The sequence below is a fragment of the Simochromis diagramma genome, unplaced genomic scaffold (assembly GCF_900408965.1).
Source record: "Simochromis diagramma unplaced genomic scaffold, fSimDia1.1 OVJJ01000355.1, whole genome shotgun sequence".
NCBI lineage: Eukaryota > Metazoa > Chordata > Actinopteri > Cichliformes > Cichlidae > Simochromis > Simochromis diagramma.
The window spans coordinates 854,586-878,004 of NW_024387174.1; the positions used below are offsets into that span (position 1 = coordinate 854,586).

At 40.5% G+C, this 23,419-nt stretch overlaps 4 protein-coding genes across 9 annotated transcripts in view; 1 reads left to right on the forward strand and 3 right to left on the reverse strand.

Moving 5' to 3' along the window:
* Window positions 1-23,419, forward strand: part of LOC120744794 (E3 ubiquitin/ISG15 ligase TRIM25-like) — a 188,961-nt gene that overhangs the window by 24,039 nt on the left and 141,503 nt on the right. The window lies entirely within an intron of this gene.
* Window positions 1,251-6,440, reverse strand: LOC120744830 (zinc finger protein OZF-like). Its single transcript, XM_040049421.1, has 2 exons — window positions 6,092-6,440; window positions 1,251-3,349 (listed from the first exon to the last, which is right to left on the reverse strand). Exons 1-2 carry the CDS (start codon window positions 6,261-6,263, stop codon window positions 2,439-2,441), a joined length of 1,083 nt encoding a protein of 360 aa, XP_039905355.1. The 5' UTR covers window positions 6,264-6,440; the 3' UTR covers window positions 1,251-2,438.
* On the reverse strand, window positions 9,798-13,054 carry LOC120744823 (E3 ubiquitin/ISG15 ligase TRIM25-like). Of its 2 annotated transcripts, XM_040049406.1 has the most exons (3): window positions 12,844-13,054; window positions 11,944-12,030; window positions 9,798-11,453 (listed from the first exon to the last, which is right to left on the reverse strand). In XM_040049406.1, exon 3 carries the CDS (start codon window positions 11,301-11,303, stop codon window positions 10,083-10,085), a length of 1,221 nt encoding a protein of 406 aa, XP_039905340.1. In that variant the 5' UTR covers window positions 11,304-11,453; window positions 11,944-12,030; window positions 12,844-13,054; the 3' UTR covers window positions 9,798-10,082. The 2 variants fall into 2 exon arrangements, with proteins under 2 accessions (XP_039905340.1, XP_039905341.1); XM_040049407.1 differs by lacking the exon at window positions 12,844-13,054 and having other exon boundaries at window positions 11,944-12,269.
* LOC120744793 (tripartite motif-containing protein 16-like) lies at window positions 16,466-22,703 on the reverse strand. Of its 5 annotated transcripts, none has more exons than XM_040049356.1 (4): window positions 20,906-22,703; window positions 19,189-20,752; window positions 17,910-18,171; window positions 16,466-17,255 (listed from the first exon to the last, which is right to left on the reverse strand). In XM_040049356.1, the coding sequence occupies exon 1, from the start codon at window positions 22,589-22,591 to the stop codon at window positions 20,927-20,929; it is 1,665 nt and encodes a 554-aa protein (XP_039905290.1). In that variant the 5' UTR covers window positions 22,592-22,703; the 3' UTR covers window positions 16,466-17,255; window positions 17,910-18,171; window positions 19,189-20,752; window positions 20,906-20,926. The 5 variants fall into 5 exon arrangements, with proteins under 5 accessions (XP_039905290.1, XP_039905291.1, XP_039905289.1 ...); XM_040049357.1 differs by having other exon boundaries at window positions 19,189-19,829; window positions 20,906-22,702; XM_040049355.1 differs by having other exon boundaries at window positions 16,669-17,255; window positions 19,189-19,476; window positions 19,510-22,697.

The window sequence follows — 23,419 nt, forward strand, 5'->3', positions numbered from 1 at the left end:
ATCTGGTACACTCTGTGCAGAGGTGGGTTTTTCTGTTCTCAAACTGATCTCCCTGTTGGAGCTCAGTCTGGGGAGAGTTATTTTTTTTTTCTCCTTATCTTTCCTCATGTGGTGCATTTTCCATTGTTATACCTCTCTGACCTGTCTTCCCCATGTGATGTTTTTGTGTAATGTATGTATTGTCGGAGGGTAAGATGGCGCCGCCATTGCGTGCAATAGGTCGGCAGCCTTAACATGAAATTTCCCACTCGTGGGACTAATAAAGGTATCTTATCTTAAACTGTAGCAAGTGTGAGTGGAACTGATGAGCAGAATCAACAGGCAAGGAGATTAACAAATCCAAGGAATTTAACTGTTGGGAACCAGTTTGTGACTCCCATCCCTAATGATGACAGATTTCATTTATAGAAAGTAAAACACAAGCAAAGTGAAATCAATCAAAAAGGATGAAAAGTATAAAAAAAAATACAGATTTTTTTGTTCAAAGGCCAAACGTTTTAGTGAGTCTGGATGTGTGGGGGCAGTTTTATACAACTCAGTAGCTAACTTATACTTATCAAAATCCTAAAATATTCAGAAGCTTTGTACAATTCAGATTTTAAAAGATAGCTCAGTTTAAGACCGTAGAAAACCAACATCTCATGTCTGTGGCATTTGAAAACTAAAGTCAACTGAATACAAATTTTGTGGGAGGATGATGAAGTGTTGTAATGATTACTACAAACACTACTGAAGTTATACATTGTGGATGTAGTGAAGAAAAAGACGAAGAGGGCTGGCATAACTAAAGAGGGTGCTAGAAACTGTGTGATATATTGGAAGATGAGTCACTCTGGCGACCCCTAAAGGGAGCAGTTGAAAGAAAAAAAAATGATTGAAATCATTTTATTTTTCTTATTATGTTGTTGTTGTAATTTTGCTCCCAAGAGCTGACACACTGGTTTAATGATGCTGAAATGTTTCCCACAGTTTCCATCAGTGTTTCTGTCAAAACACTCTCAGATTTTAATAATAATATAATGTCAAAACTCTAAAACGAATTTCACCCAAATCTGTAAAACTAAAACAAATAAAAAGAAACTGAGCAGATTAAAAAATGAAGCAAAGGAAGAAAAATCCATTCATTAACTTAGCTGATTAACTACAGTCAGTAAATTTATTTACATAGCACTTTTCACAGACATGTAATCACAAAGTACTGTACAACAAAATTGACTATATATAAAAAAAATAAAAAATACAGTAGAAAATTAAAATAGAGGTAAAACAAAACCAGTTACCAGTACTGTGCAAATGTCTTGAGCACCCCTCTTTTCTTTACATTTTACTTTCAAAGAACCAGAGTTGTAATTTTTGACAGTTGGACAGGTAATCCATTTCTAGGTCACAGCAGCAAGTATAGCAGCAGATATAAGCAGAGATACCCAGAGTACAGAGTTTTCCAGCCACCTCCTCTAGTTTTTCCTAAGGGACACCAATAAGTTCCCAAACCAGCTGAGAGATATAATCTCCCCATTGTTTCTCCTGGGGCCACATCCTGCAGTGCCCAGAACACTTCACACTGGACACTTTCTGGTTATATGCAAAAACCACCTTAAACATCTCCTTTCGATATTTGGGGAGTAGGAGCTCTACTCCGAGACGGAAAAACACGTGAAACGGTCCATTCAGAGTCAATGTCCCTAGCTTTCATCAGAATGCAGTTAAAGCTCTCAGAGTTGAAGATCTTGTGAACTGGAACCTCTACCAGATGCTTTCAGCACATCTACAGTATGGGTATGCAAGGTCGTTCTGGCATCCTTCCCCACCACTTCCTCCAACTCACCACTAGCTAATGATCAACTGACAACTCATAACCTGACAGTTCAGAACATACAGCTGCAGACCTGACTATATGATTACAAAATTGATCAGCAATCTATGGCTCAGGTGCGATGTGCACTCATAGACACACTTGTTTGAAGATGGTGTTGATTATGAATAAAGTAGGACTATCACAGAAGCCCGACAAAGCACTGCTTGGATTTAGACTGGACAGGCTATTCCCTTCAATCACACCCCTGCAGGTTTTGTTTCACTTCTTATGTTGAGTGTTGGGGACCCTAAGTAGCCCAGGTACATGCTGAATAGTTCTCGGATAGTATTCGGCATGTAAGCACAGACATCAGCCAGGAAACGTTCGCCAACCCAAAGAACAAACTGTTTTGTTCTCTGGTCACCACGCCACAAATTTTTTTTTTTTTAAAGTACAATAAAAAAAGGTTCCAATGCGTCATAATAATTAGCCAAATAAACAATTCTGAGAGTTCTGTACACGTCTCAACCTGAATATGAGGTCACATTTTCCCTTAGTTGTTGCAGTGATTTGGTTTGTCACCAGTGTGGGCTCTATCACCGGCACACTGCCATGTCTGACAGCTCTCACTCATTCGTGATCTTTAACCAGTATGAATTCCCATGTGTCGTTTCAGATTTGCCATCTGACTAAATCTTTTCCCACAGATCGCACAAGAATGTGGCTTCTCACCTGTGTGGATTCTTACATGAGTTTCCAGTGTTGATTTCTGACTGAATCTTTTACCACAGGTGCTACACGAATGCGGCCTCTCACCTGTATGAATTCTCATGTGAGTTTTCAAGTGTATCATACGACTGAATCTTTTCCCGCAGGTGCTACAAGAATGCGGCTTGTCACCTGTGTGATTTTGCACGTGAGTTTTCAAAGTTATCATGTGACTGAATCTCTTCCCACAGGTGTTGCAAGAATGTGGCTTCTCGCCCGTGTGAATTCTCATGTGTGTTTTCAAGTTTGCCATCTGACTAAATCCTTTTCCACAGATGCTACAGGAATGTGGCTTTTCACCTGTGTGTGTTCTCAGATGTTTAGTCAGGTTGGATTTACACTGAAAGGTTTTTCCACAAGTGTCACATTTTACAGACTTTCTACTTGTATCAGTTTTACACTGGCTGTCTAAAGCCTGAGAGTCATTTACTCTGCTAATATGACTTCTGTCTATTTGATGTCTCAACAGATCTGCACATCTAGTCGATCCTGAGTCCACATACGTGCTTTCTTCCTCGTCTCTGCTCTCCGGTTCAGGACAGTTGTGAGAAAGGAGCTGGTCACTGTTTGGTTCACTTTCCTCACAAGTAGAAGTCACCATAAAGGTATCAGTCTCCTCTTTCAGTATAAGGTGCTCTCCCTCTTGACTGGTGTAGAGTTCCTCTGGTTCCTCTTTAATCTCTGGATGCCCTGGGTCCTCCTGATCAAGACTGGAGTTCCTCTCCGGGATGCAGACCTGCTGGAGGAGACCCTCCTCTTCCTTACATTCATGTTGTTGTGGGATTGCTGAAGGAACAAAAGGACACAAGAAAAAAGCTTCCTAATGTTATGACAGGAAAACACTAAAAACAGTATGGTATGTCATTCAAAATATTAAACCTGACCTGTTTGCTTCAAAAGTCAATCCTATTAATTCCAGTTTGCATAAGTCAGTTTTTGTTTCCAGTTTAGAAGTCAACTGCATGTGATCTTAATGTTCTGGATCTTCAGTCCTGGCTTCAACAACGTGAAAAAGAAAATGCTCAGCAAGTTGATAAAGTAGAATACTTGGAAAACTAAAGCTGACCGAGTTCCCCCTTTGTTTTCTTTGTCTTCGTCCGCTGCCATAAAGAAGCTGCCTTCATGTCATCCATGAACTCACCATCATAACATTGACCTGCTGAGGTGCATTCTGTTATTTTCTTTAGTCAGTTATTACTTTTTAGTGGATTGTTCAATGTGATTTCTAAAATTATATTATATATGGGTTCGTATACAAAGCGTAAACCTGCACGTTGAAAGGAGTGAGTTCAGATGGTTCGAGGATGCCTCGTGGGCACCTCCCTTTGCAGGTGTTCTGGTCATGCCCAGAAACCTGCTGGAGACATAAAAATTACTCATCTAGCCTGGCATTCCCAGGCTAGATGATCCAGTTCCACAGGATCCCTCAGTTGGAGAGGAATGTCTGGAAAAGTGTGCTTAGCTTACTGACCTAACTTCAGATAAGTGGATGGATGGAAGAATAGTACTCATCTGTTATGTAGAAAACATAACAAGCAATGGGAAAACAACATAAATTGAATTGCTTGTTTGCTGTATCCCACATTGTAGATGAGTTACCAAACATTTGAATAACACAAAGTCAGTGTTCATTTCACAAAAACAGAATTCAACCTGTCTTGTTCTTACATCTTTCTCTATCTCTCAGTAAACATTCTCACCCTGCGAAATAAAGCAGTGATACCTTTGGCTAGCAAATACACCGTGTAACATGTAAACTGAAGAAAATCAGATATAATGACAGCCCTAAAAAGCAAATATTTCAGGCTCATAGCCTGGGTTTATGCCCCAGTACAGTCCTGCATATAACTAAACAGGAGTAATGTTTAACCACATTAAGATGTGTGGACCTGTGAAAAAAAGTAGGCTTGCTTGTTAGCACTTATAACATTAGCCACACTTGACTAACTAGTCTGACATTTGGGGTATTTTAAATTATTTTATAGTGTGTTCTAATGATCTCTACCAACCTGATCTATGGTCTATCTAAAGGCCTATGAGTCTTGTGTTGGGAAATGAGCTACATTTGTTGTATTTTTAGTTGTAATGAATATTTTTTGTTTGCAAGCCCTTTTTGTGTATGTTTGGACAAACTGTGTAATTTCTCTCTATAGTGTCATCATTAATGTCCATTGTGTATCTGAGGGTGTTTGGATCAAAGATTTTATTTTTTTGGCTCTTTCTGTGTGAAATACTACCTTTAAATATTTCAAATTTCTGCTCCATGTTAGCTTTTTACTTATTCAAACATGTTTTGTTGCTCAAACCAGACTACATATATTTTCATTAAGTTCATCAGTGTTCATTTGTTTATCGTTGCTTTGTAAAAAGCTATCATTTTATTTATTTGTCTTGTGACCTTTTGTTTTCTGTTTGCTTGTCTTATTCGTTCTGTGTTAGTTGTGCATAGTATGTATTGTTTTCTTATCATTTGGTGCATGAATTTTTGTTTTGACCCCTTCTACAAAGAGATGCTACAGCTCAAGAGGTTTATCAACATATAATGAATCTGATTCAGGTGTAGAGCTGTGTGATGTCATGTCGTGTAATGAGACTTATGACTATGACTCAAACTAAATGACTAATATTAAGGAAAGAGGTGTGATATATGGTCATCTCCATAGAAGCTTCCAAAATATTATTTATATTTACATTATATATTATTTATTATTATTATTTATTACTTTGTAATTTTCCACAGTTTATGTGTACAGGAAGTAAGTATGCAGCCAGTCTGAACCAGTTTGCTCATTGTAGCTCTTTTCATTCAGTCTCAAGGTCGGTCTTTCTTTATCAGGAAGGCTCACTCAATAACTGTCTCTCAGAGTGCAGTTCTTCGTTATCCAGCCTGCACAAAATGCTTTGTGTGTCTGTTCATGCTGGTCCTTCTGCAGCTTTAATGAAAGACTCAAAGACTTTGGAAGTGCGCTTTTTCCCCCCAGATTTCCTCCACACAGCTGAATCATTTTAGTCTGAGCTAAAGCTGCTGCAAAAGCTTGCAGCAAAATTCATAATCATGATTATTTTTGGTCACATAAACCTATTGCAGTTTCACTTATTTAACAGGGTAAATTTTGAAAATAAAACTTACATTTAAGTCGAATCGATTTGTTTGTTTAAAAGAGACGAGAGTGATGGGAGACACAGGGTCGTCTTGCAGGGAGCTTGGCCCTGATTAGGCGGTGATTTTGATCACTAAACACATCTCAAAGGATGAAGATGGGTGGTGAGGAGCAGAAGACTCCTGCCTCAGGACACACAGGGTAAGGGACAGAGAGATCAAGCTGTCAGCCAGCTGTGGCACAAGTTTTGTCTCACATTTTAACCTCAAAAGTGACTTTCTCTGCGCCTTACTCAGTGTTTAATGCTAAAAGTTTACATTTGTGTGTATATATATATATATTTTTTTAGCTGCACCTTGATTTTACTCTATTAGCCTAAAACTGAGCTCTGATCAGGGTCCTGCATGATCATCGCAGTTATACATACCTGTTATGTGTAACTTTGTCTCGGGTTTCCGGCTGATATCCAGCAGTCTGCGCTGGCGGCTGATCTCCTCCTCATACTGGACCATCGTTTTTTCAGCCTCAGAGGAGATGTCTTCAGCTGTAGCAGTTAGTCTCTCCCTGATAAAGTCTCTCAAATGCTGAACTGAAGACATTGTTGCTTCAGTAACTGAAATATTTGTCAAACCAAAATCTTCCAGCTAACTGCAGACATATATGTATCACACCTGAAGATAACATCCATCAGAGCCCTTGAGTACTAAAGCTGTGTCCCAATTCAGGGGCTGCATCTTCTCCGAGGCTGCTTTAATTGAGATCGTCTAGCCTACGACGCGCTGCTCCTGTTGCTTAGCAACCCTGACAGTAGCAGCTGAGAGCCTTTTTTACAGCATTGCTTGACGGATGTGCAAATGTCAATTGTATCTCATTTATTTAATTTTTACAGGAGATGTGACGTGCCTCACATTGAGAGAGGACCACACCCAGGTGCAGTAATTTTAGCACTAAGAAACAACAGTTAGGTATGTAGATAAAAGCAGAGTCATTTAAATCTAACTTTATTTAGTTAATAAAGGGATTCTCCTTTCTTTGCTTTATTTTAAACCTGCTCAGGTTAATTTTATTTGTTTTATTTTTAACAGATTCGGGTGAAATTATTTTTGTCCAGAAGCTCTGACTGGTGTGTGCAGGAGCCAAATGCAGATTCTCAGACAAAGTGAGTCAAAAGAAAATACTTTTAATTTTATAGGTGAAAGTTCAACCTCTCTGGGTACTCCGGCATTCCTCCCACAGTCAAAATGTGCAATTAGTGGGGTTAGGTTAATTGGTGATTCCAAAATACCCATTTGTGTGAATGTGAGTGTGAATGGTTATCTATCTCTCTCATGGAACTCATGGTGGGTTCACGCCCTCGGCCCACGCCTTCCTGGATTGGGAACACCTGGGCCTCATCAGACCAGCGGGTATTTAAGAGGGAGAAGGTCTGCTGTTTGATGCTGGATTGTTGTGAAGACTCTCATTAGTACAAGTCTAGCTTAAGTTTCCCTGTGCCGACATATCAGACGTTAAAGTGTGTTTCTGTGTCTCTAGATTCCCCAGACCCGTCCACGTGTTTCCCCGTGTGGAGTGTGGAGAGAGGTCGGTGTGGACGTGTGTGTGATTTCCCTTTTTCCCTGGAACCCCGCCCCTCACGTCTTGTAAATAGCACAATTTCCACACTGTGTATAAATACACTTGGTGAAGAAATTGTAAATAAAACTTTCTCTGTTAAATCCCAACCACAGAGTCCTGCGTGTGGATCCTCAGAGCAACCCGTGACAGTCCAGCAAGAACACCACAAAAATTCAGAAGAAAAGCAACAAACAAAATCCCGACTGAAAATCAGACAAGGTCACAAAGAACAAAGGATAACTGAAATTATTTAAACTAATACATGTTGTGCTTTTCATACTAATTTATACACATTAGAGCTAATCAGGGGAATAGGGAACAACTGAACAGGTGAGACTCATCAGAATTAATGATGCAGGAAGTAAAACTAAATACAAAGCATAAGAGACAAATGACCATCAAATAAAATGGGAAGTCAATGACTAACACTTAGACAAGACCCTGACACACTGAAACGTCACATAAAAGAACATGGGGGGGAAAGTTGGGAAAAATAACATAAGCAACTTTTTGCAAACTGCTTCTGAGCAACACAAACTGACCTGCATAACTTATTTTTCTTCACTTGGGCACACTGGATGCTGGTAGTTATTCCACTTGCTTTCGATAGTTAAATCTTACTATAATAAACTTTTACTCGTCTATGAAAGGGCCCTAAATTATGTTAAAGGAGCCGCCTTCAGAATAAGAAACCTCTAAGTGCAAGGCAAAAACTGTAGCAGCTGAACATCCCTATGCTGTCAGACCTGAAGATGCTTTTAGCTACCTACAATCAGGCACTTGACCTGCCACAAGGACAGAAAGCAAAACAAACAGAGACAGGACTTACTTCATACAGGAGACTTCAAACACAGAGATGGGATAAGACAGACAGGACATGAAAGGAAACTAAGATCATCTGATTATCAGAGAAAAGAAAACTCACTATAATACTCAAAGGACTTAAGAGAACTCTTAAATCCAAAAGAAAAAAAATCACGAGCCACCAAAAATCTTAAGACTCTGGGCCAAACACACTGAACTATGACAGTGAGATGAGCAGTCAGAGACTAATTATTCTTAATCTTTATCCTTTGTCTCCCCATATTCTCCTCCTCTACCTCCACTCCTTCATTTTCTTTGTAAAAGAGGAAGACAGGGAGAAGCCGCTCTCTTTCCCCCACACACACACTCTCCCACCTCTGACTCTCCATCATTAGTTACGACCACAGGCGGACCTCTGCGAGAATGTGAAAATAAAAAGGTTTTGTTTTGCACTGCATACATTAACATTAAATTCAAAGCTGATTTCAGAAAACACAGTGCATACTGTAATCATTATGTGCAAACAGAAATTTACTTTTACTTTACTGCTCAGCCTTGTAAAAGGTGTAACTGTCGCGAACATTTCGAAAGCTTCATATGTTTATGAGGTATTATGTAATGTTTACAGAATCAGTTTTACTTTGTGATGCAGTATTTGAAAAGAATTCCTGGAATCCGAAGCTTTTTCTTACATGCCTGCGTGTGCATTAATTTCTCATTTCATTTATACGATGATGTGTTCAGGTTTGAGGACCTCCTGCGGCTTTTTGGAGACTTTCATTGATTTCAATATAACACTGGGTATGGACCTAATAACAGAGTTAAATTTCTTTATAATGTAAAACCCAAAGAATAAACCCCATATTCCAAAGGAAAACACACCCAAACTAACACCAGTCTGATGTCAAGATCCTGGAATGAAGACTGAGGAAAAGACTTTGTTCAAAAATTTATTTATTTGAAAACCCTTCAGCTGGTTCCCACATTAAACAATGAACATAATGACTAATCTCCTCGTCAAGTGTGATCACAGAAACCTTGTTCTGATAACACCCCATTGTTTTTTTCCATCCATCCATTTCTCTTCCGCTTATCCGAGGTCGGGTCGCGGGGGTTAGAAAAGGTAGACCTCCCTTCCCAGCCACTCCTCCAGCTGTCCGGGGAATAAGCGTCCCAGCAGCCGAGAAGATAATCTCTCCAGCGTGCCTGGGTCTGCCCCGGGCTCCTCCCGGGGACAGTGGAACAACCTGGAGAGGCGCCGGAGGGCACAATGCCCGAACCACAGCGGCTACTTCGATTGAGGCAGCAGCTTAACTCTAGCCCCTCCCGATGGCGACTCTAAATCTTAAAGCAGCCACCCTGCTCATTTGATTGTATCCGCGATCTCGTCTTCGTCCTACCCACGCTCGTAGGTGAGGTAGGGATAGATCGACCGGTAAATTGAGAGCTTCGCATTTTAAATCAGCTCCCTCTACCACACACCGGTGCATGTCGCTTATGCAGCGCAGCCCCAATCCGTCTGTCGATCTCCGGCTCCATTCTCCCATCACTCGCGAACAAGAAAACTTGAACTCCTCACTGGGGCAGGAACTCATCCCCGACCGGAGTGGCACTCCCCCTTTGTTTTTTGAGTGAAAAAAAAGAAGAAGCCCCTGAGTGAGGAAGAAAAATAATTAAAAGCATTAATATACCTAAATAAATTTTGAATTTACATTAGATTTAGGCATTGGAAAATATGTTTAAATCATAAAATTACTATGAGCAGTGATAGCCTCCACGACTAAAGAGACACAGGAAGTTTCCCTTCGAAAAACTAGCAAAACTAACCAAAACTAATAAAATAATCAAGGAAATATAAAATACCTACAACAAAAATAATACCAACCCATGAACAGACAAATCTAGAAGTGTACTAGAAGCAACACTCAATGGGGAGGGCTCCACACAGGAGGAGTCTCTCCTGCCTCTTTAGCTCTGATGGTGTAAGTAAAACATCCACTTCATTGAATGTCATTAGAATTTTTTTCTATTGTTTTTAACATTGTCAGTCGGTTCTGTCGTGCCCTTCTTCGACCGAAGACAGCTGATCGTCTCTCACGGAGTGTCTCCCGACCAGGTAATAAAGCATCCACTTCAGTGACTGTCAGTGAGATGTTTGTCCATTCCTCTCTCAGAATGTCCTTTAGTTTATCTCTGACCTCTGACACAGCTGCTGTCACATCCTCAAAGTAGCTCAGAGGACGGATATTGATGCTGGATGAGTGTGTAGACTCACTGAGTGCTGACAGTGAGGGGTAGTTGTGTAGAAACTGGATGTGATCCTCTGTGTGTGAGAGCTGCTTCAGCTCAGCATCTTTCCTCTTCAGCTCAGTGATCTCCTGCTCCAGCTTCTCCTGAAGCTCTTTGACTCGACTCACTTCAGTTTCCTGCTGGGATCTGATCTGCTGCTTCACATCAGAGCTTCTTTTCTGGATGAGATGGATCATCTCAGTGAAGATCTTCTCACTGTGCTCCACTGTTTGATCAGCAGACTGATTGATGGCCTCCACCTCCTGTTGAAGCAGCTTCACATCTTTCTCTCTGTCCTGGATTCTCTGCTGGATGTTTTGTCGACTCACCTCCAGCTCTCTCTGCCTCTCAGTCCTTTCTGCTGCAGCTGAGACTGTGTCGTGGCCTTTATGTTCATCCACAGAGCAGAGATAACAGATACTCTGCTGATCAGTACGGCAGAACATCTTCATCACCTCATCATGACGAGAGCAGATGTTCTCCTGGAGCTTCTTGGAGGGCTCCACCAGCTTGTGTTTCTTTAATGGAGCCACATCATAATGAGGCTGAAGGTGTTTCTCACAGTAAGATGCCAGACAGACTAAACAGGACTTGAAGGCTTTCATTTTTCTTCCAGTGCAGAAATCACAGGCCACATCTTCAGGTCCAGCATAGCAGTGATCAGCAGGAGCAGCTTGGAGTCCAGTCTTCTTCAGCTGCTCCACTAAAACTGCTAACATGGTGTTTTTCACCAGGACAGGCCTCGCTGTGAACGTCTGTCTGCACTGAGGGCAGCTGTAGATTTTCTTCTTGTCCCCTTTATCCCAGAAGCTTTTAATACAGTTCATGCAGTAGCTGTGTCCACAGGGAATAGCCACCGGATCCTTCAGTAGATCCAAACAGATCGAACAAGAGAAGGTTTCTCGGTCCAGCTGAACTCCTTTCTGCGCCATTTCTCCTCTCAGTGTCAGTGATTGTGTAAGTTTCACTTCCTTATTATAGAAACTGGTCTGACCTCTGATCTGAACAACAAGTGTTGCTGCTGTGAATGGGGCCTGCCAGCTCTAACACATGTTGGTTACACCCATCTTCATAATGTAGATCTAAAGGGGAGGGAACACAGAAAGATATGGACAGACAGGAGGTGCTTAGCTAGAGAGCAGGAAGAAGAGGAAGGGTTTTCATGCTGTGATTCATTCCAGAAAGCAGGGAGAGGCTCTGTGTTTAATTGTTTTCTGTTCAAACCTTTAACTAAATAATATAAATGTCAATAACTGGATGCCTCTCTATTCTTTTTGTTAATCTGCTAAATGAATAGTTTCTGTTTCTTTTAACAATTCAAATAGCAGAAATGAACAGCTGACAGCTTGTCAGACTCAGACGGTAAAACCATAGAGACAGTTTATATACACATTTAGTCAGGGCAGTGCAGAGATGGTTAAAGGGGCGGGTGCTCACAGTCAAAAAGGGCACATAGAAGCAGGCTGAAGAACAACAACCCACATTCATCAAGAATCTAATATGGAACCGCATCACACTACATCACTGTCATCAGGTGGGCACAATGCAAAGCAAACGTAGCCTATTTTTTACCTGATGGGGTACAATGTTGCTGTTTGGGGGGTTGCTTCTGCTCTTGCTGCTGATAGTGCTGGAGGGCAGGGCTGTGTTGATCTGAGACTGTAGAGATTAAACAGTCCACAGGAGAGAGGGTAGCTGATTAAACAAGTGTTATGAGATAATAATAAAACGCAAAGATTTGTGACAGCGCTTGGAACCATAAGGCAGCAAAACTGTGGGAAATAAACTAAGCTCTGCCTGTGAATCACTCTTTGCCTCCCTTCTTCCTTCCATCTCCTCATCTCATCTATCACATTCCACTTGCTGTCCATCTGAGAACGAGGCACAGTTTGCTATTGAATTCATCTATTATTTAATTATACATTTTAACAACTCTTGCACCTAATCCATAATAAAGCAATGATAGAAAAATGTTATAGAACCAAAACTTTGTGTTTATTATGTCTGTGAAGGTTCTCAGTCATCCAGGTCATCGTAGTCAAATCAGCTTGCAAAGAAAAGCGTCTGGACTTGTTTAAGTTGCTTGAAGACGTTTCAACTCTCATCACCTCTCATCCGAGAAGCTTCTTCAATTCTAAGGTCAAATGGTGGAGAGTCCCAGATTTAAACCTAGTGGGAGTTTCCCCCCACAGAGGGACAAAAGGACCCCCTGATGATCCTCTAATCGCCTGAGCCAAGGTATGAAAGCCAAGATGGCTTGCCTGTTCCATTTGCCCATTAGTTTGAGATGGAAACCGGATGGTAAGCTGACTTGAGCCCCTAGTTCCTTGAAAAACTCTCTCCAAACCCAGAACATGAACACATGCTGTGTAAGAATCTGGCTGGTGTTCAGAGCTGATGGGAGCTTAGGCAGAGCAATGAAATGCACAGCTTTGGAGAACCGATCAATGATGGTCAGAATAACTGTGTTACCTGAGGATGGTGGGAGACCGGTGAGGAAGTCCAGCACGATATGAGACCAGGGGCATCTAGGAACGGGCAACGGGTGAAGGAGGTCAGCAGGAGGTGAAACCTAAACTGGAAAAAACTAACACAACACAGAACTGAAACCTAAAATGGAGATGCGGGGAGACGACACTGAATGATGCAGGAAAAAACACAGATGAACCGGCGAGGAGCACACGAGGACACATAGTATAAATACACACAGGGGGAGACGTGGAATGGCAAAGACACAGCTGAACCTAATTGACTACACGAGACAGGGGGAAATGTGAACAGAACACACTAACATAAGACATGGACCTTCACAATAAAACAGGAAATGCACAGAGACACTGATACAGACACTAAATAGAGGGGAACACAGGAACCAAACTCTAAGAACTAACTAAGGCTACGTTCACACTGCAGGCGAAAGCGCATTAAATCCGATTTTTTTGACCCTATGCGACCCTATATCCGATCATGCTATGACAGTGTGAACGGCACTAATCCAATATTTTCAAATCTGATCTGGGTCACTTTCACATGTGGTACTGAATACTGAATCTGAATCTGCAAATTAGGAAAATTTACATCAAATTAAACATGAGCAATGGCTGATTTGATGACCAAAATCAATGATGGTACTTAGAAACACATGACATTACACATTACATTTTCATGCAGTTAGAAGTTTGAACCTGCAGCTTTATTAAATGAACACCTGGTATCCAACAAGAGCTTAAACTAAACTTTAGGAACAAAAAAGTAAGAACCAACAGAAGTAAACAAAGAACCAACAGCACAGGAAAGTTTAATCTTCATGAAAAACACATGCAGTGACTTCAACGTCCACAATAACACAATGTGTTTGGGCTTATGTGTGTCAGTTTCCAGCTTTAATCTTATGTAACAAGACCTCTTTATAGGTCAATAGAGGAATGAAGTCATTGTTGAACTACAGCTTGTGTGTGTGTCACCTCTACAACCTAAAACAATAAAATATGACCTTTGAGTAGTGATATGGGAGTAAAATATACCATACTGATGTGAATAGGAGGTCATCTTTTCCCTCGGCTGTTAGGGTACCTGGGTCGTTGACCCAGTGTTTTGTGTTTGTGGTTTTTTGAGTCTTGTTTAATCATTATTCTGTTCTCTGTGTATCTTATGTTTCCTAATTATCTGAATCAGAATACTTTATTAATCCTTCGAAGGATTAATAAAGTATTCTGATTTACTTTATTAAATCAGAATTCAAGGGCTTACGCTCTTGAATTTATTCAGTATTTGTTGTTTAGGTTGTCTTGGTTAGTATTTGGTCCCGTTCATGTCTTTGTCTCATGTCTTCTCTCGTCCCTTGCTCTCTGTCCTTTTTGCTCTGCTGCAAACAGAAGCAGAGAAAACTGGAGCTTCTGGTCTTGGCCAGATCATTTCAAACTCAATGAGACTTTTTACCAGATAAATAAATAAAGAATATAAAAGTCTTCTACTTTATGATGGAAATGTTCTTCCTGGCTCAAAATGACATCATTTATCTGAATCTGTAGAAGAAGAAACAATCTCGGAAAGTCACTTTACTCTGTGTCTCACTGGATGTTCAAAGTTTTTCACAAAAGAGAAAAAGAGAAGCATTCTTTGATTTTAGTCTGTTAGCCCACAAGCTGAGTCCTGCATGAGTCAGTGTTATTTCACTGAGACCATCACAGTTTTACACACCTGTTCTGTATGACTTTGTCTCAGGTTTGCGGTGATATCCAGCACTCTGAGCTGATGGCAGATCTGGTCAGTCCACAGTAGCTTCAACCACTAAATTATCTCTAACACATCACCAAACCAAAGTCTTCCAGCTAAGAGTACATCAAAGGTGAAAAGCGAGCCTAGAATGTCATCATTTCTGCTCTCCTCTTTCTTCTTCTTCTTCTTCTACTTCTGGACCGCACACATCTGTTGCTGCCCTACTCAGGTCGATCTAATGAAAATCAGCCAGAAATAATAATCAGAAATCCAAATGTAGAATTTATAGTTCCCCATTGATGCAATTTGGTTATTAAATTTAAGAAGCAGTCTGTAATGCTCACCCCAGCATAGTTGAAGCAGATCATCAAAGCATGCTGAACACTTTCTACCATTCCACATGTGCATTTTCTATCCAGGTACTCACAACAGCACCAAACCATAATTTTGAATCCATGGCTTTAATCTGGTGAAAATCACCCTACCCCTACTGTTCATTGTTACACACAACAGATGGTGTTTCTGTATCTTAATATATGACTGAATGAAAAGTAATGACAACCGTTATTTTCAATGTTCCATTGCTTCTACCTGTTGTTTCTCTGTATTATTGTCGGATCTTTACCTTCAAATAAAGTGCCTTCAGTATAAACTGCCTTGAGGTAACTTGTTGTAATTTGGTGTTTTATTAAGAAAATTGAACTATTGTGGCAGAAAAGTTGGATGCAAACCAAGACTAAAAGTCCTCAGGCAGGAGTCATAGCTGGGCTTTAGCATCTGGGTCACCCACTTTACCCAGGGAGCTAAACCAGCATCTCCAACAGGTGATTTGTTTGTCTGGCAGTTTCAGGCTGGGAAAGCTTGTTAAACTTTAACAAAACATTATTTGGCACCAACGTGAATGATTTGGGTCATGTTTATCAAGTCTGAGTCAGGGAGCAAAGGTCACCTCCTTTATGCAGGATTTCACCTTATGCCAACAGGGGAAAAAAATCACGAGTTCTTAAACAAGCTGTAGGTCATGCTACTACACACATTTCAATATGTAAGCATTTCATCATGTTTTAGAGTCTCAGAGTTATTTCAGCCTCATCTTCACATATTTTCACAAATATTCACATTATCTCCGAGATCCAGTTGTGAAATTTTTTCCCTCAGTGTATCCGATTGCAACACAACAAATGATTGACCAGTGATTAGTGTTTTACAGTGATTACGACAGAAAGCCTGTTTCTGCCACTGGTGCCAAGCATTTGCTCTTTTCAGCTTGTTCAATGGTGGAGGTTTTTACATTCTTTACCTTACAACATAAAGCACCTTGAGGCAACTGTTGTTTTTTGGCACTATATATAAATATAAATGAATTGAACTGGTAGCAACTTTATGAATGAGAAAATGAAAACAAGTGTCAGTCAGCTGGTTCATGTCCAGCAGGTGGGGAGGAATCAGTGAGTCTGTTACTCCAGTTACTTACTCAGAGGTAAAGTTAAAGAAAACGAGTTTCCTTCATCTCACTAAACCTGCCCACTAAACATGACCCTGAATGAACCCATATGTAAAGGACTGTAGGTTTTAAGCAGGATGAGGAAATAGATGAAGAAAGTGGGGGGGGAACTCTGACGACATCTAGTGGACATCTTGAAGATGACGGGTCTGAACAGAGAGCAATGCAGGTCTGTGGAGAAGATTGCAGCAAACTGTGAAATATAAACTATGAATAATATCTACATCTGTAATGATGTAATCAAAATAGGCTCCATGTAGTTTAAGTTCTGTTACTGTACTTATGAAGCAAACTGCACACACAGAGTTGGCAAACATTGAGTTTACTTGCATTTAGGAAAAATGATATAAACACTTATCATGAGCCAATATAGCACATTTAACTGCTTTTATTTAGCAGGGATTACACAATACACAAAATTAGTCACAAAAAAGTTTAATCAAATCTTGCAACATGTTGCTAAGAAGAACCAGGACAACCAGGTCAAAGGCATACTGAAGTATAACCTTCATTAACATAAATCACAAAGAAAACATATTTAAATAAAAATTGTATACTTGTCTTGAACTTTTTTAAAATCTTTATTCCTGTGTATCAAAACTTATTTATTGGCTGATAAAAAGGAATCACATCATGGTTGTTACAAGGAACAAGTAATGAAAAACTCATTTTCATGTTTGTTTTCTTCTATACTGAAGAAGAAATACAAGTTTCTGTGGTAAATATTAAAAGATGTTCAATAAATATTTGTGTCACCTTTAAAGACCAATAAAAAAATATCAAGCTTAGAGAAACATAAAGTCAGGGCTGGAACAAACAACATAGAGTGCCCTTCACTGCTGTGGACAGAAAATGTACCGTGACTTGGAGCATGAGGTCATTTTCTACCTCGGGTGCTGCAGTGATTTGGTTTCTCACTCGGGTGGATCCTTAGATGAAAATTCAGTCCTGATTTCCAACTGAATCTCAAAACTAGAAGTCACCATAAAACTATTGATCTCCTGCTTCAGTACAATCTCCTCCAGCTCCTGACTGGTGCAGAGTTCCTCCTGTTCCTCTTTAATCTGTGGAGGATCTGGGTCTTCCTGGTCCAGACTTGAGTTCCTCTCCTGCTGATTGGCGACAAACTCCTCCTCCTTACAGGTATTTTGCTGGTGGAGGTCTAAACGAACAATAAAAAAAAAGTAATTATAGAAAAACACTTCTGAGAAGATAAAATAAAGTTTTAGTTAAAGTCTGTAATGAGGGCATGTTGCTCACATTTGCACGTGAAATTAAAAGTGTGTAAAAATGAAGTTATTTGTGCACTCTGATGCAAATGAGAACTTGAGTTCTGACATTTTTTTGCAACATTAAGAGTAAAAAACCCTTTAAAACAAAAAAGAACTCACTTATTACTGACTGACTGATGATCTCGATATTTTTCAAAATAATCTTCACTATTGGGGGTGGCTGTGGCTCAGGCGGTAGAGCAGATCATCTACTGATCGGTTCGATTCCCGGCTTCACCTAGTCTGCATTTCAAATATCCTTGGGCAAGATACTAACTCCAAGTTGCTGTTTTTTCTGTGGAATCTGTGTCTGAATGTTGGTAGAAAGCACTAAGAAAAATGCGCTTGTGCGAATGGGAGTGAATACACAAGTTTTGTAAAGCGCTTTGAGTGCTCAAGATTGAGTAGAAAAGCGCTATATAAGAACCAGTCCATTTAAAACTCCCTGTCATGTTTTCACGAATACACATTAAATAGATCTGACTGATACAAACTGTAGGTTTAATATTAATGTTAACACTTCAGAAAAGCGATTACAGTTTTACCGGTGGTCTGGAAATCTTTCTCAGGTTTCCAGATGTTATGCAGCTGTCTGAGCCGCTCTTCCCCGGTCCAGACGACGATGCCTTCATCCTCGTGTTTCACTACAAGCTGTTCTCCCTCTTGACTGATGCAGAGTTCCTCCTGTTCCTCTTTGATCTGTGGAGGCTCTGTGTCCTCCTGGTCCAGATTGAACTTCCTCTCCTGCTTCCAGACCTGCTGGCCAGCCAGATCTTCCTCCTCCTTACACTTCATGTTGATGTGGGACTTGAGGAACAAAGTAAAAAGAAAAAGATTAGACAGGTAAAGGCGCAGCCTCAGTCAGCAGGGCTGTACACTGTGAGCATGTTGCTCACATATGTGAGAGAGGTTTGTACAAATGTTTCAGAAGCACCATGTGACTCCCTCTCTTTTTTGGAAAGTCTTATTAATTCACTTTATAACTATTACTTTGAAGATAAATTTCTACTATCACAAAGATATTATGACCTCTTTAAAAACAAACAACGGCAACTACATGACTTAAATTCCATGTTTAGATGAAGGTAAAGGGCAATGCCTTTTGACAGGGGAAAAACCTCCACACAGAAGAATCTTACTTGGCTGAATCATAAATTATTCACCGTGATTAAAACTGCAGATGAGCAATAATCTGCATTTAATTTTAGCCAAAGAGGAATGTTTCTGTTTGTCTGTGATCTGACTTTTTCTGCTGGGTCCAAATTTCATTTTATCCTGTGTAAGTTTGTTTCTCTTCCTGTTAACTAGCAAAGTCAAAATCACCTTGATTAATTTAACTTTAATTAAATTATAAATGTAATAATTTTATTGAACAATTAATTTCATTTCGATGAAAAACAATTACTTAAAAGAAAGAGATTAAGTTGGCCATCTTTTAGTGAGTTAGACCCTGATTAAGGGGTATTTTTGAAAGTAAAGCCCATCTCTCAAAGTCCCTGCCGGCCTGCCTCCACCTCGGGAAGCCTGTGGGTGCAGACGGAGGTGAGGAGCACCACAGGCGGCAGAGGACTGTCTGTAGCCCCGGAGTGAGGCATCGTGAACCGAAGCAGACAGCGAACTGTGGCACAGTGCAGAAAACCGAAGCTTTCCCTCCCTGTTTGATTTTGATGTGTCTCATGAAAGTCTATTGTTAAAAGTTTACCTTTTTAAAAAAAGGGACGCACTTGTTTGGTTAGCTGCTCTCTGATTTTAGCCTGTTAGCTTACAGACTGAGCTCAGATCGTTCCTGTGTTAGTTCCTTGAGAACATCACAGTTTTACATACCTGCTGCGTGACTTCATCTCGGGTCTCCGGCTGATATACAGCAGTCTGAGCCAGTGGCGGATCTCATCATCCTGGACGACTGTTTTTAATGTTTTTAACCACGGAGATTTCTTCTGCATCATCAGTCTCTCATTGCTAAACTCTCCCAGAAACTGAAGACAGCTGTGCGGTACGAGTTGTGCCATTTCCGCGCTTCTTGTTCTTCTATTGAACAGATGGCAGACTACACATGTCCAAGGGTAATACTGTCCTCCTCAGGCCACTGGCATCAAGTCAAAGCCTTAAAGTCTGGTACTTTGCGCATGGTAATTTTTTACGAACAGCAGAATCACAAGACAAAGCGTGCCAAGGTTTATACTTTTAACTGTGACTGCCAAATAGATGAAAAAGTAGATGTTAAAAAAGAGACTTATTTTAAAAGGAAACATTACAATCCTTTAAAGCAAGTACTTTCACCTCTGTTCCCCCCTCTGTACTTAGCTTTTTTGTTGTCATGTCAGTAATTGTCCAGTTGATGGCTCCCTTGGATCACAAGCTTCTCTGATGAGTCCAAGTGAATATATTCTTAATAAACAGCTTTGAAGAATTTGTGACCAACTTTGTTTAATTCGGAACATCATCATCATGAGTCAAACTTGGATCTACAAAATATTTAACAAAAACAAACATCACTGAATCATAAGGTATTTGCTCCAACTCTTAGTCCAGAAACACATGAGTGAACTAGATCAGCTGCTCCTCCAGTTCAGCTGTGGATTTATATAATTATTTATATCTGTAAAGTGGATATGCAGTTTTTCAGTACTAATATAAGCATTTTATATCATTGCTTTATTGACAGATGGGGGTTTTGTTTTGTTTTTTTTTAAAAAAAGGTGTTCAAGGCCAGGTATCAGTTTGAAAAAAACAAACAAACAAACACACTGAGTTGAACTTGAACGTCCTACTGACAGAAACTAAAATTGGTGCAAAAATAACCAGAAACATATAAGAAACATCCTGGAGGTGCTGCAGAGAAGATAGGACCAATAACATGTCAACAGGAAGTCCTTTTTACTAATTTATTTATTTATTTATGTTTAGATTTTTACTCTCCATTTTAAGCCATGATGTTTGCTGATACTGTGTTCCTACTGTTTGTTCTCATTAATAGTTCTGTTCTGTTTTTAACATTCTGTGCTGAAGCTGGAGGAAATGTTTCTACAGTGTCAGATGATACAGCTCCAAACTAAATAAGTGACTAACTAACGATGCTTTATTACACTTTACTATAAATTATGATATAGTGCACTTTCTTAAAATTTCTTATTGCTCTGTAATTAATTGTTTTCTTTATAAATGTACAAATGAGAATAAAATCTGTGTGATAAAGGAAGGTCTGTAGACTTCTCTGTTAAGATCAGTGAAGAGAAACAACAACATACAAATACCTAAAAAAAAACTATTCAGTAAACATTTAGAACATAGAGAAGTTTATGTTTTCATGTGGAGAAATTTTTCAAATAAAAATATTCATAAGCATTGATAGTCTCCATGGCTGAACAGACACAGGAAAGAGCTCCACCTATAAAACTTAGAAACATCAAGACAACATGTTGAAGATGTCGAGGTACCGCCCATAATGTTTGGCTGACATCTGATTTATGTGCAGCACATAAATACCACAATAATGATGGAGAGAAACTAAAAGGGAACTAAAATACAGATTTAAACTGACAACAATATGAAAGACTTCAGTCTATTTCACTTTAATGAACTCAGCCATGTCTCCAACCCAAAGTCCAGCATAGAGCGGCTGAGTGAATGTGGTCTGGACTCTGTGGAGGAGAGTCATGGTTTCAGAGACGCTGTAGAAGGACAAAATACCTGCTCTGTGATCCAGGTACACTCCTACTCTGGAGGAACGAGGACCTGAGACAGGAGTTTGGATGTTGTTGTACCGAAATTTATAACTGTTGTTGTAACAATCTAATGACCAAGATTTGTCATTATGTCCAAATCCACATTCATTACCCCATCCTTTTCTGCTGATATTCTTGTATGCGACTGCTACATAAACTCCTCCCCCTCTCCACTCCACCTCCCAGTAACAACGTCCAGTCAGACTCTCTCTACTCAGGACCTGACACCATCCAGTGAATCTGTCTGGATGATCAGAATAAGACTGTTGTTGATTCATTAATGTTGCTTTTCTGTTCCCCTCTGATAATAACAGCCATGTCTTTGCTGTGTTTGGATCCAGTGTGATTTCACATGAATATTTTAAGAATCCAGCTCTGGTCTTTGGCTCTGGTTGTGACAGTAAAACATCCACTTCAGTGACTGTCAGTGAGATGTTTGTCCATTGCTCTCTCAGAATGTCCTGTAGTTTATCTCTGACCTCTGACACAGCTGCTGTCACATCCTCAAAGTAGCTCAGAGGATGGATATTGATGCTGGATGAGTCTGTAGACTCACTGAGTGCTGACAGTGAGGGGTAGTTGTGTAGAAACTGGATGTGATCCTCTGTGTGTGAGAGCTGCTTCAGCTCAGCATCTTTCCTCTTCAGCTCAGTGATCTCCTGCTCCAGCTTCTCCTCAAGCTCTTTGACTCGACTCACTTCAGTTTCCTGCTGGGATCTGATCTGCTGCTTCACATCAGAGCTTCTTTTCTGGATGAGATGGATCAGCTCAGTGAAGATCTTCTCACTGTGCTCCACTGTTTGATCAGCAGACTGATTGATGGCCTCCACCTCCTGTTGAAGCAGCTTCACATCTTTCTCTCTGTCCTGGATTCTCTGCTGGATGTTTTGTCGACTCACCTCCAGCTCTCTCTGCCTCTCAGTCCTTTCTGCTGCAGCTGAGACTGTGTCGTGGCCTTTATGTTCATCCACAGAGCAGAGATAACAGATACTCTGCTGATCAGTACGGCAGAACATCTTCATCACCTCATCATGACGAGAGCAGATGTTGTCCTGGAGCTTCTTGGAGGGCTCCACCAGCTTGTGTTTCTTTAATGGAGCCACATCATAATGAGGCTGAAGGTGTTTCTCACAGTAAGATGCCAGACAGAATAAACAGGACTTGAAGGCTTTCATTTTTCTTCCAGTGCAGACATCACAGGCCACATCTTCAGGTCCAGCATAGCAGTGATCAGCAGGAGCAGTTTGGAGTCCAGTCTTCTTCAGCTGCTCCACTAAAACTGCTAACATGGTGTTTTTCACCAGGACAGGCCTCGCTGTGAAAGTCTGTCGGCACTGAGGGCAGCTGTAGATTTTCTTCTCTTCCTCTTCATCCCAGAAGCTTTTAATACAGTTCATGCAGTAGCTGTGTCCACAGGGAATAGCCACCGGATCCTTCAGTAGATCCAAACAGACCGAACAAGAGAAGGTTTCTCGGTCCAGCTGAACTCCTTTCTGCGCCATTTCACCCAACAGTGTCAGTGACTGTGTGAGTTTCACTTCCTCAGAACTGAAACTGCTCTGATCTAAACAACAAGTGTTTCTGTAGCGAATGGGATCTGTCAGCTCTTATACGTCACCACATGTTGGTTGCACCCATCTTCAAACTGCAGATCAGAAAGGGAGGGAACAAGGGAACATGTGGACAGAGAGGAGGTGCTGAGTTAGAGAGCAGGAAGAGGGAGGGTTATCAGACACTAATTCAATCCTGGAACATGTGAGCCTGTGAGTTTTTCATTTAAAAATAGCACTGCTCGGCCTTTAAAGTTGTTTAAATTATCATTTTAGTCGTTACAGGATATCAAATACTGCAGCTGAACTAAGAAATTGTTGTAGAAAAAAGCAATAAAAGGTCGTTCCCCCTGTGTCCCCTCCCGGTCACCTGTGCCTCAATTTTATGAGATGAGATGGATCAGCTCAGTGAAGATTTTCTCACTGTGCTCACTGTTTTATCAGCAGACTGATTTTATTCCACAACCTAGACATCCACATTACTCACACTCTCATAACACATACATATAGGGTCTTGGGATCGGGCATGTTATACGGTGTCCAGAGGACAGTCTTTGTATTCAACCTCACCTCTGGCGCCGGTGCCCACCTCTCAGTTTTAAATGCATGTAGACATTGAGGGTTCTCGGGAGGGGCCGTGCTGTACAGTACATGTACAATGTCCATTTGTGTCTGTATCCAGGTTGGATCAGCGCTGAATATTTGTATATGTGTGCATGAGGGTGGGAATGCATGTTTGGGTCTGTGTGTGCCTAGTCTTAGACTCCACCCCCTTGGAAC

Bases quoted from the DNA above. Each gene is read 5' to 3' on its own strand.
- LOC120744793 (XM_040049356.1), bottom strand. From the start codon at position 22,591: ATGGCGCAGAAAGGAGTTCAGCTGGACCGAGAAACCTTCTCTTGTTCG.
- LOC120744830 (XM_040049421.1), bottom strand. From the start codon at position 6,263: ATGTCTTCAGTTCAGCATTTGAGAGACTTTATCAGGGAGAGACTAACT. The intron at 3,350-6,091 runs GTATGTATAACT...TTGTTCCTTCAG, and splicing joins GACAAAGTTACACATAACAG to CAATCCCACAACAACATGAA.
- LOC120744823 (XM_040049406.1), bottom strand. From the start codon at position 11,303: ATGGCGCAGAAAGGAGTTCAGCTGGACCGAGAAACCTTCTCTTGTTCG.